Source organism: Alligator mississippiensis, chromosome 12 (genome assembly GCF_030867095.1).
Source record: "Alligator mississippiensis isolate rAllMis1 chromosome 12, rAllMis1, whole genome shotgun sequence".
Lineage (NCBI taxonomy): Eukaryota > Metazoa > Chordata > Crocodylia > Alligatoridae > Alligator > Alligator mississippiensis.
In genome coordinates, this window is record NC_081835.1 from 56,562,251 (window position 1) to 56,575,670 (window position 13,420).

General features: G+C 41.7%; 1 protein-coding gene across 1 annotated transcript in view; it reads right to left on the reverse strand.

Annotated features, from left to right (window-relative positions):
- The window catches only part of CDK5RAP2 (CDK5 regulatory subunit associated protein 2), a 109,296-nt gene that overhangs the window by 30,291 nt on the left and 65,585 nt on the right, over positions 1 to 13,420 (reverse strand). Inside the window, exons 22-24 of the mRNA XM_006269450.4 lie at positions 8,267 to 8,543; positions 6,432 to 6,548; positions 166 to 769 (exon numbers count right to left, since the gene is read on the reverse strand). Coding sequence (XP_006269512.2) covers positions 166 to 769; positions 6,432 to 6,548; positions 8,267 to 8,543 — 998 coding nt within the window. The remainder of the gene's footprint in view (positions 1 to 165; positions 770 to 6,431; positions 6,549 to 8,266; positions 8,544 to 13,420) is intronic.

Consider the following 13,420-nt stretch of genomic DNA (forward strand, 5'->3'; position numbering starts at 1 on the left):
GGAAAATGTGAGTTTTAATAAGGGATTGCCTTAATATCAATGAAATTTAGCTGTTACAATAATGTGGTAGTGTGTAAAGGAAAGTGATCCCCACACTGGTCTCTTCAAATACTGATTATTTCCACTTACTCACGAGGGCCTGAAAAAAGCATCTGCATCACTCACTTGGATGGAGACGATTCTCTAAGTTTGGTCTGGAGGTGGTATACTTCATCAAGAAGACGCATATTTGCAATTTGCTCTTTTTCAAGTTCAGCCTCATTTTCTAATAGTAGTTGCTTAAGTCTGTCTGCTGTCTGTTCTTCAGGTGTCCCTGACAACCGGGAATTCAGGTTTTCTATGTGGATTTCATAATCCACTTGCTGATGTACTGTAGAACATGTATTAGACTGTTGCCCTTCTGTATCTTGCATTTGTAAAACATCTCCTTCTGTAGACAATGCTGCATCATTCGAAATGATATTGAAAATATCACTGGCCAAAAATTGTGTAGTAGGCTGCAAGTGAAATATGAACATTTTGTACCTGTCAAGCTCAGATTTCATAACCCTAATTCTTTGTCTCAATTCTTCTATGTCATCCATGACCTCATGGTCAGCAAATGTATCTGTACTTGTTACACTTAGTTTATGAGAAAGCAGACTGTGGGAACCAGAATATGTCATAGCGGAGTCAATGTCCTCATTCTCCATGGAATCAATCTCTTTGTTTAGCTCTTTCATTGAATGTTGGTTATTCATGTTGCTTATGTTATGATGATTTTCCGTTTCTGAAAAATAAGAGGCTTGGATATGAGCATTAATAGTAATTTATCTGACATTCTGCTCAACAGCATTGGAACAAATTCCTTCACTTCGACAACAATGGAATAAAACATGGAATAATCATGGAGTAGACTGCACTTGTTCTGTGCCTCTGACCACTAATCCAACTTACACTTCTACCATTTCAAGCCCGTAATCAGCTTTCAAATAACCAATTTTCAAAACATAAAATCTGCTTCTTTCCCAAGGAGAGATTTAAAATTACATTTGCTAATTTCAATGCTGGACCAGCGACAATGCTAAATTCCTGTATCGTTCCAAAACAAAGGTGAGTACCTCACATAAAAGGCATTAAGATAAAAGCATTACGATTCATAAGCAAGCCTGATGATTTTAGATAATTCTTTCTCAAAAACTTCTAAAAATTAATTTTATTTTTTCCTCATTCCATACAAAACCAACTGCAATTTAAAGGAAGCAGGATTTTAAAAGATAACCAAAAATAGCAAAGTTAGAAAAAGAACTTCTGATAATTTCTCTTCAAAAAGTGGCTTAAACAAAACCCATAAAAGTGTTTGATCTTAAGCTTTCCTGCTGCTCACTTGGGATGCCCTACACAACTCATATTTGACTTCTCCATTCATAAGTACTGCAGTCACCCCAGATTAATGTCAGTAAAAACTTTATACCCCAAAAGTATGTAGTCTATACTTGTAGTGTATGGAGAGGAGCGAGGGGTAGGTAGCAAGGGCAATAGTCTTCTCCAATTACCAGGAAACAAAGTTCCTCTATTGGGCTAGGGATGAAAAACTACCACTTAGTTGGAACTTCGTCATGTTCAACTTTGTAAATTAAACAAATCAAGATGACTGACCTACGTCCCTGGGAAGCCTGTACAAACTCAACATAATCTAGCCTGATTACCATATTTACTTAAATACAAGATGAGGTGTCTCTCCCCGCCCCAAATGGCACGGAGAAAAAAGCCCCCTCATTTTATAATCATGCATACAACAAAATCTCACTAAATACACGGTCTATCATTAAACTGCTACTAAAAGCAACATGTGCTCAGCAACAGAAACCAGCTGTGAAGTTGACTAAATGCAACCAACACTGAACATGACTACAACACACAGCTCACATTAGGCAAACATGCTGATGGGAACCCACCACAAGAATAGGTTAGTGTAGCTCATCTGAACAAGATATATGGCAGTGCCCATTAAGTGCAGTCCCTTCACCACTGACTTTTTCAAGTCATAGTAAGCCACAACAGTTCACCCAGAATCCCTCTGTTGCCCCATCTCTCAGCCTGATGTATGATTAGTGTGGCCACACCCTCCATAAAGTGAAGCTGGGCCAAACTGTCCTGTGCCTCATTGTGACAGGTTCATGCCCCACTCACTGCAGGGCCAGCATTCTGGTGGCTGGTCTGCAGGCAAGGTGACCAGCACTACATGGCTGGAAGAAGCACCGCTGGTTGATCCAGTGCCTGAAAGCTCCAGGCATAAAAGGAGCCCAGGAGCCAAACCACAAGGGAGAGACAAGGGAGCACTGGCAGCCAGATGCTTCTTCCATGGCCGGAAAAAGCCGGCTTGTCCCTGCTGGGGAGCATGCCTAGAGACACAGCACCTGCTTATCCTGCTGGTGGAGTGTGCAGGGAGAACCTAGGCATGCAGGAACTGCTGGCAGCAAGCCTGAGGCTCTCCTTGGGGCAAAGCACCCTGGAAAAAGTGAGGACACCCAGATCGCCCAGACAGCACCAAAAAACAATTCAGGCAGTAGCTTGGGAGTGGCAGTCAACGGGGGAAGGGGCCAAGACTCAACCCCACTCACCAACACCTGTGGCTACTCCCTCAGGAGCATACACGTCAGCTGGGGCTGAGAGAGGGCAGCCCAGTGAGCACTACTGGGACCCACAGAGGGAAAGACCCTGCTCGGGAACCCCCTAATCCTGCCCATCTCAACCAAGTGGCTGCGGACCCAAAGCTTCCCAGCAGGGAGTTGGCGGAGCCATGAGTGTTGCATAGGTGTGAAGAAATGCTCCATAGGATGCTCCAGTATGTGGCCAGGTGGTAGCCAGCCCAAGAAGCAGGTTCAACATGGGGGCACCCACGATGTGGGGGCACCCACGATGTGAGACCACGTGGGAACAGGTTGCACCTCACCTCAAGAAGCCCCAAGCATTGAAAGGAAGCACTGGCCACAGCGGTCATCATTGCCCTGGCCACCACATCATTCAAGCTGTTTTGGTTAAAAAGTATTGTTCCATTACCATTTTTGTTAGTCTGAGAGGCCGCAGCTGTACCCCTGCAGGCGGCCACAAGACCAGGCCTTAATGCAAGAGCAAATGACACCATCATCATGGCAGGACACCATCAAGGCCGACCTATAACACCTGAGTGGAATGGGATGGGGTGTAGGGGAGGAGGACCCACAAAGAAGAAGTGCTGGTAGAGTTGCCCAGGGTCCTAGGGAGACCACAGAACAACATCTTGTAGTATGGGATTTTACCTGGAAAAGTCGTGGCAGGAAAGTAGACCCTGGTGTGGCATAACCAAAAGGGCAGGGCACAACATTAGCAGTGCAGCAATCAAGAGCCTGCCACACTCATCTGCATATAAACTTCTAGAGCATCCCAGAGCTTATAACAAGATCACCCAGTTCTGGTCATGAATAAGGGTTAATTAGTATATGGATCCTTTGTGAAGAGTATCTGGAGTATACATGCGTACTGAGCAGTGATGAGCTTGTGGGGTCACCGTGGCTTGAAATGCTGTTGAATTGGGTTGAGGGGGAGGCCCAGCCCAATGAACTACTGGGACTACTCCACTAGTGTGTCACGAATCCTGTAATTTCGTCCACCATTTAATAGTTTGTACTATATAAGTAGGTGCCAAAGTGCTGCTCAAAAGTGTATTAATCGAGTGCCTGTACTAAAACTTACAGTAGTTTCAAAACAAAAAAAAGGAAACATGCATCAATTCTGGACAAATGAAGTGCATGGGTACTATATACAAATTGTCACAGCCATGTTTAATTTCAAGGTTCTTGTTTTCAAATTTGCTCCTTACTTCCATTTGCTTAGGAAAAGCAGGGTCTCACAGTAAGGAGAGGGGGAAGTGGCTGCCAGGGGAAAAATTGGAGGAGGCACAAAGCAAAGGGCTACTTGACCCCCCCCCCTTCCCCAATTTATTTTTCTTGCTGTAGTGGGAGACCAATTCAAGGCAAATCTCCAATAATTAGATTCTATACCTGGAACATTATAACAAATTTATAAATTTTTCATATACAGAATCTAATTATTGGGGGGCTATCTTATAATCAGGGCCATCTTCTATTCACATAAATATGGTATTTAACTTCCTGTTTGTGTAGCTGGAAGAGAGATGTAGGGCCTTTGTATGGGTAGTTTAGAAATTACCAGCTTTTCTTGCATACCACATACCCCAGAGTATAGCACACACCTTGTTGAAGGCAAAAATGAAGGAAAAAATGTATTTTCAGTCATGACCACAAGGAACATGGAGGCCACATGGAACAGGGACAATCTACTCTTCATCATCACTTACTCTCTTCTTGCAAAATCCACAGCTCAAACTTTAATCCAGTCACAGCTGCTGCTGAATTGGCAGCAATTTTTGGCTGCTGTGCCAAAAACTGCTGCTAATTCAGCAGAAACTGTGACTGGATTAAAGCTTGAGCTGTGGAACTTAGAAGGAGAGAATGAGTGACCCTGGGTTGCAGTCTCCACCCTTCCTGCTTGCTGCCAGGAACCCAACATGGAGCCAGCTCCTGGCAGCCATTCCAACACCCCCATACCTCTGTTCTGGCACAGAAATCAGCTTCTCATGTAAAACAGGCCCACAACTTTGAAGGGTGATTTTGGGGGAAAGGGTGGGTGCAGTATATGAGCATATTTAGTAACAATAAGACAATGACCACATGCCAAAAATGATGGAATAACATATTGTGAAAGCCACATTGCTTTAGGAGTAGAACATTCAAAATAGAAACATCAGGGCTTCAGTGGCCAACTGTCAGATGAAAATGAAGTAAGACCTAAACATGGAATTGACTGATAAAATAATAAGGAATTCTAAAGACTAGTGACAGAGCAGATTCCATGAGCTTGTATCATGCTAAGAAGTCAGCTCAGACAACATACTTTGAAGACTCTATTGTAGTTATCTCCATTTATGGTACGAGAGCCAGTCAACCACTCATAGTGGTCTGAGTCAGCAGAATTTGTTTTCCTTAACTGAGGTGTAAAGCAGATTCAACAGTCTACCGACTAAACCTTTAAAAAGTTTGGGAACAGGCATACCAACCAAAGGAAAGGCACCATAAAGTACCAGCGCTTCCAAGGAGGAGTTTTCATCCTAATTCCTTAAGGGCTTGACCCTGTAAAGTGCTAAGTACCTTCAACTGTCACTGCTCCCACAAATTTCAACAGCAGTTGAAGATGTTCAGCTATCAAGCTCTAACTCAATTCAAAGCTCAAACTCAACAGATTGCAAATAGATTGGTCTAAGGGAGCGGGATGAACATGGAGGGGCGAGTCAAGCTTGAGCACAAGAAAATATAAATAATTCTGCCATCTGAATCAGAGGATGAGAAAATCACAATGTGCTTATCTATCCCATGCATACTGAAAAACAAGATGCTGCACAGCCTGAGACCTGGAATGCTGCATCATTGCTTACGCTGGAGAACCGACTGTTTACTAGTTCACTGCCTCCTCCTGCTTATTCTCCACCTGAAAGGCATAATCCCCTGACTTTGCAGTTGGTTGCTGTAATGATTAAGGTGTCAAGAAGGATGCAGATTCAGATGACGAATAAACCATGAGACCAGATGAACTCAAACTCAATAATCCCGCTTTCACACAAATGTCCCATATAATAAAAATGGGAAATAAAAACAGAAAATATGGAAGCACTGTTTCTAACTAGAACGCTTGTAATCATTTTTCATGAGACAGTAACTGCTCTTTAACTGAATGCATATGATTTGATTCTCCAACTCTTACTGATTGACTTCAGCAGGACTACTCGCGAGTAAAAATTACTCACATGGGCAAGGGTTGCAAAATTAGTCTGATACTCAGTATTCTTCATGCAGCTAGATAAATAGGTCATTCAAGCCCTCTCAGAAAGACAAATGGATTATATAAAACCACATACTACACAGTATTAACCCCATTTACATTTTCATTAAATGATTCAGGTTTCAGGCAAGTCAAATGCCTTCATATAAATTCAGATAAGCAAAATGCTATCGTTCTATTGCTTCATCCTTGCATTTCATCATGTATGCAAAAGCACACAGTAATGAATATATTCAGTTCACAAAATGAATCAGAAGAATTGCGGACGTTTGCAGGAAAGCGTATAGGGAGTTAGGCACGCAACTCATTATTTTTACTGGAAACTGCTCATACATCCTTGTGACTTCAGAAAACGTATCCCTTAAGATACTAACTTGGAATTCTTGGGGACAGTAATTCTATACTAATTAAGTAAATGATATTGAAAGCCAAAAAAATCAAGGAAAAATGGTTAATTATAGTAAATATGAAATCATCTACAATTTACATACAAAATATTAAACTTAGTCGCTTTCAGAATCCTGCTTTCTCATTATTTCGTTGTCATACTCTACCTTGCCTCTCTCTCTGACTGTTGTTGGTTTTATTTTCATTCTTGTCATGGGTATCAAATCCACCATCCAGAGCATCCACCTGGACCTCTTTGTAGTCCAGATTGATCACTGACTCAGCTAGAAGGAAAAATAAAACAGAAAGCTGGAAGTGACTGGAAAAAAAGAGTCAAAAGTGGATAATAAAATAACCAATGGTGCAATAATTCAGAATGGCAAAGTCATCTAAATAAGAACTGCCGTAGTAAATATTCGACTGATGTGAAATAGCCTATGCACACATTTTTAAATGTATGAATCAATTATCAGGATAATGATGAAGAATTTGAATGTCAAGGGATTCTTACTCAACATGAATATCTTAGCAAATGTTAGTGTTGGGACATCACCTGATGATCACATACAAACACATAGGCAGACAAGGCTCCTTGGGTGAATTTGATATCTTTTATTAGACCAACCCAAATAGTTGGTGTGTGCTCTTCCATCCAGGAAGAGCACACACCAACTGCTGAAACTTCCTTAGCCTGACGAAGGGTTTTTGAACCCGAAAGCTTGCTTAGTAACTATTCTCCAACTATTTGGGTTGGTCTAATAAAAGATATCAAATTCACCCAAGGAACCTTGTCTGCCTATGTCCTTAGACCAACACGGCTACAACCTAAACCCCTACAAACACATACAAACTTTCAACACTCTTCACAATACAGCCAGTAGTTGACTTAAAGTGTGGTCTTAACCTACTTTTGTGTATATTTGCAGTAAAGATTCAATTAAAATCAATAAACATTCAATAACATTACTTATTTTTTTAACAACATTTGCAACATCATTTTCTATAAACCTTCCAGAGCCCCTGAATCTCAGCATGTGATGAATGCTGTTCTTCATTGAGGCACGTGTGCAGGGTTACAAGCCAAAGGATTATTGAAGCTCCAATAGGTAACCAACTATTTCAGGATCCAGGCCAAAATTTGATCAGGTTCACTCCACAGATCACTGACTAGGTCCTACTTCCACTAAAGTCAGTGGCTGAAGTCCCATCAACTTCAGTAGTAGTTCAGAACCTCTTGTCCCCACCTGCTTCTTTTCATACTTACTTAAGTACAGCGTATCCGTCTCATTCTACCACAGTCAGTGTTGGCAAAGAAGACTCGTCCTCTGCAATTTGCGCCTTCTGGAACTGTAGATTCTATCTCCCATCTCATTTCAGATCCTTAAAATATCTCTTTTCCTCCATTCAGACTTTATAACCCCCTCACTTATTGATCTTATAGCCAAAAGCATTTTTCACCAAACTACATCTTTCTTTAATATACATTGCCCACTGTCTTATAATCTGTAATACTTTGCTGATATAGATATTTTGTTTACTGCTGGATTTAAGTTAAACCCAGAACACTAGAAACAGACATCTGAAAACTTGTTTGATCAATGGGAATGTTAGGTACACTCACTTATGCAACAAAGGTAGTGTTTTTTCAGTCTTACATGTTTTCCATTAAATTCAAATTCTCTAAATGAATACTTTGGTTTACCCAAATATAAATATAAATGCGCTCTGAAACTCATTTATTATATATTTATGCCAGGCATACCATGTACCTTTATTGCCTACCAAGCTGCATTACATTGCAGCTATAAAGATAAATTTAACTTGAAAACGCCACTAACGTATTCCAAGACGTATTTGTCCCCAAGTAAACTGCAAGATTAAGCAGTATCATATGTATGTTAAAGTGATCTCCCTTTTATTTCCACTTTAAGAAAAGAAGCTAATATTTCAAGCTATACAACATGTTATTCTGTCTTCTCTTTAAATGCAAATGTTTATTTACCTCTCACTGATGCTCTTTTCTGTTCAAGAGGCGTCTCTTGAAAATTTTCAATTAGAGATTTGCTCAAAGATAACTCTTTGTCTCTTGTTGTTTGTTGCTGAAGTTGGTCGTTTTGCATTTTACTTTCCTTGAGACCTTCATCAACAGCCATGATCCGGTGCTGTAAATGCATATCTGGCTTGTGTGTGCAGGAGGCTAATGGAATGTTTCCTAATGATCTTGATGACTTTAATGGAACAGGTAGACGGGACTTCTTGGACGGGTAAACGGAATCACTCTGAAACACACATTTAATAAAATGAGGGGGTTGGCCATACGTATTCAACATTTGGCTTAGCCAGTATAAGCAGGTTCTCACCAGGAAAAATACAAATAAAATGTTATGCATATCAGTTAACTAATCTATTATGCAGCTTTGAAAATAAGATGGTGATACCCTTGCAGAGAAAAAGAGTATTTGTAGGGAACACAGATATCCTCCTAGCCTAGTTTTTATGATTTTCTAAAAATAACTGCTGATTATGGATCCATAGCCCTGGGTCTTCTGACTTCTAGTGGTAGAATCAAGACAGCAGATTGACTGTCTATGCACAAAGACTCATAATCACCAGGTATGTTAAGTGCATATTGTGCATATGCCTTAGTGGGATACATTTATATCTCCCGTTTTGTCTAACAAGTCACTCACTTATTCAAGAGATACCATGAAGGATCTTTGAGTTTAGTATCTTAACTTCTATTCCTCTTTTTCCCCACTCTAAAGGACCCTCCTAATTCTTCACACATTGCTGAAGGCATTATCTTTGCTTCCTCCTCTCTTTATGCAGATAGGCCCAGCTTTTCAGCAACCTCCCCAGGCCTCCTCCCAACCCCCACCTCAATCTTTTGAGCCAATGAGTGCTGTTTATTGTGTCCATCACAAAGGGACACTAGACCATAGGGACGGTTTCTTCTCTCATACACCCTAAAAGATGAACAACACTGCCTCTGAAGGGCTCCAATTTCCTATATTTATGGCCATGTTGCATCTCTCTCTCTAATATTCTAATATTATAAAAACCTACGTCTGTCTGTCTGTCCATAATGCTTTATTCGCACTCTGATTAGCTGATGGAAACTGCCAATCAGAGCACTCCAAGCGTGGGGGAGCGCTGCACGATTCCAAAGCCATGCCGAGGACCGGACAGAGGGTGGGGGAGCCGAGGCCAGGAGCGAGGCCTTGGCTCCCCCACCCCACTCCCTGCAAGAGGAAGAACAGCAGCAGCATGGTGCATTAGGTGGCGGCACTCCACTGCAGCACCATCCTCCACTGTCATTCTTGATGGGAAATTGGCTAGTCTTATCATAAATTTTAAACCACCAGGGCAAGGAAAATTGGTTAGGGGGCCAGGGCACATGTCTTATGAGGAGAGGCTGAGGGAATGGGGCTTATTTAGTCTAGAGAAGAGGAGACTGAGAGGGGATTTAATAGCAGCTTTCAAGTACCTAAAGCAGGGTCCAAAAAAGGATGGAGCTGGACTGTTCTTAGTTGTGGCAAAGAGCAGAACAAGGAGCAATGGTCTCAAGTTGCAGCAAGGGAAGTTTAGGTTAAATATTAGGAAAAACGTTCTCACTAGGAGGGTGGTGAAGCACTGGAATGGGTTACGTAGAGAGGTGGTGGCATCTCTATCCTTGGAGGTTTTTAAGACCTGGCTTGACAAAGTCCTGGCTGGGATTATCTAGTTGGGGCTGGTCCTGCTTTGAGCAGGGGTTAGACTAGATGACCTCCTGGAGTCCCTTCCAACCCTAATTTTCTATGATTCTATGATTTTAGCCTGTCGCCTTTTGGGAATTTCCCAAACAATAAATACATTTTAGTTGTCAGCACTGTAAGACAGAAAGAACGAGATCTCAGTTTTCAAACTCACATGCTCTGCTGACAAGAACTACAGTACTGTGTGAAATAATAATAAAAAATCAATATTATCCTCTTTAAATAGACCTAGTTTACACCTTCTGTTATGTATGTGCTCCACTAGTGTGTCACGAGTCCTGTAATTTCTTCTACCATTTAATTTATTCTGAAGTACTGTTCTACATTCATTTCCTAGCAATTATAGTCTTTACACAATTTAAAATAATAAAAAGCAAGTTCCATTTTTGCTAATGACATACTCAATTCCTTTGGTACATATGAATGCGATATCATTTGGAAGCTGGAAAATAAATCCAATTGCGGTAACTTCCTCATTCTTTCATTAAAACGTGCTTGAAACTATTCTCAGATCCATGTTAGGGCTATGGTATGACACCTGTTAGTCTGAACTGTCCAATGTGCAAAATCCAACTCGGCTTACTGAATAACACTGTTTATACAAAGTCAGCCAAAAAGAAAAGTTAAAAGAAATGCTGAATTAGTGCAAACAGGAAAGTTTTTTGATGCAACTAAATCAAGAGTTGTGACTGATCAACAAGAGGAGGATGAAATTGGAAAATAAGGAACCACAACTAGCATGTTGGAATTCAGGCCTAACTAGTGAACCAGGGTATTGAAGAGACAATAGATCACTCTAGACATCAAATTCAGTGCTCTCCTGCTAAAGGATCCACTGCTGCCATTATCGGAGACAGGATACTGAACAAGATGGGCCACTGGCCTGATCCAGTATGGCACTTCTTACGTGTTCTCTCTCAGCTTTTTGCCTGCTCCTGAGACCAGGTGAACTTGATATGGTCTCCCACAGCATTCTTGCAAGCAAGCTAAGTATGGTTTGGATGACGACTGGAAGGTGAATAAAAAACTGGCTGGATCATAAGGCTCAAAGGGTAGTTAATAACCAATGACTCGATGTCTAGTTGGAAGCCCGTATCAAGTGGAGTGCTCCAGGGGTCAGTCCCAGGGCTGGTTTTGTTCAATATCTTCATCACTGACCTGGAGGATGGGATGCAGTGCATGCCTCAGGAAGTTTGCAGATGATACCAAGCTGGGTGGAGTAGCAGAAATTCTGGACGGTAGGGCTAGGATTCAGAGAGACCTTGACAAATTGGAGGATTGGACCAAAAGAAATCTCAGGAGGTTCAATAAAGATCAGTGCAAAGTCCTACACTTGGGACAGAACAATCCCATGCACCAGCGGTACAGGCTGGGGACCAACTGGCTAAGCAGCAGCTCTGCAGAAAAGCACCCGGGGGTTACAGTGAACAATAAGATGAATATGAGCCAACAGTGTGCCCTTGTTGAAAAAAAGGCTAACAGCATACTGGGCTGCATTACTAGAATTGTTGCCAGCAGATTGAGAGAAGTAATTATTCCCCTCTATCCAGCACTAGTGAGGCCACATCTGGCTTTCTGGGCCCTGCACTACAGGGCGAGGGTGTAGAAAACTTGGAGACAGTCTCGTGGAAGACAACAAAAATGATTAACGGGCTGGGCCACATAACTTCTGAGAAGAGACCGAGGGAAATGGGCTTATTTAGTCTGGAGAAGAGAAGACTGATTCCATAGCAGCCTTCAACTACCTGAAGGGGGGTTCCAAAGAGGACAGAGCTGGACTGTTGGCAGTGGTGGCAGAGGACAGAACATGGAACAATGGTCTCAAGTTGCAGAAAGGGATGTTTAGGTTAGATATTAGGAAAATCTACTCACATGGTGGGTAGTAAAGGACTGGAACAGGCTACAGAGAAAGGTGGTGGAATCTTGGAAGTTTTTAAGACCTGGATAGACAAGGCCTTGGCTGGGATAATCTAGTTGGGGATGGTCCTGCCTTGAGCTGGGGGTTGGACTAGACTAGATGACCTCCTGAGGTCCCTTCCAAACATAAGTTTCTATGATTGTATGGTTACCAGCATGACAGGATAAGATAGCACATGCACTGCTGCCCAGCCTGAGAATGACTCGTAAAGGAGAGGGATCTTGCCAGACTAACCAGATAATGCCCTGGGGCAAGAAAGAAAGCCAAGGTCCACAGCAACAGCTGCTGTGGTCCACTTGCCAGCCCTACGCACACATATCCACAGCTGACTAAACACCACTTAGCATCTTGAGAAGATTAACAAAACTTTTTAATGTCCTACCTCTCCTCTCCTTTTGTGTCTGCTCTGTAAAAAAAAACAAGAAAGGTAACACCATTCTCACAGTCACCAACCTGAAGTTCACCAACAGAGCCCACCAACCTTTTCCTCTCCGCTAAGGAGGATTAACAGAATAAAAGACTAATTGAAAAGCTTCTCTCTCGTGAAGGCACTTATATTTTGATTGTTGTTCCTGCTTAACTGCTCAGCTTCAATTTCTAAGGGCTTTATACTTTGGTTCCGATTCTTTTTCTCTTACGTAGCGTAATCAATGCATTAACGAACTTGGGCATGTTTTTTTTATATCACGCTTGCCATGAAACGAAGACAACCAGGGTTTCCATACCCAAAACTTTTAATCACATTTGACTCATTAATACTTTACAGGGACATAGTCACAGGAATGTTTTTGATTCTCTGAGCCCAGTTATTCTACTTAAATTGGCATTAAAGGTTTTGAGAGAAATACGTGATGTTGCTGATAATCTACTACTGTTGATACTGCTGGTCCACACAAAAAGCTCCTTCTTTCTGTTGATACTGCTGGTCACAGCAGCTACTCCTTATTCGGAGTGGACTACAGTCCTCCTTAGCTGTTCAGCATCTCAGAAGCAGAGCTCTGTCCCTGCCTGTTCTGCAGAAGCTAAAATCTTCAGAGGGGCTTCCACTCAGAGTCTAAAGAGACTGATACAATTATAAATGCATGTTTTTTAGGAGAGGCAATGTTTCATACCAGGTTTTAACAAGCACTGTTGGGGGCCACTAACCCTATGCATGTGCAAATCCAGCAGTTACATGCCAAAAAGCTAAACTTGCACAAAAAGTCCATAACTGCAGTCAAATTAGAGCTTTAGTAGTGTTATATACTAATATGGGCGTGCAAAAATGTAACAAAGAATTGGGGCCACTTTTCAAAATTTTGTCTTACTTGTCTAAGAATAAACAGCAATGGTAAAACTTAATGAAAGGAACTCAGGTTAGGTGAAATATATTTCTAACTCTCCGGCAGCTCACTGGACATTAGGCAAATCACAGATTTTTCAGAATTCATTCTCAGACTGACATTGCCATTTCAGAATAGTACGCTTTCAGACCCATTTTACT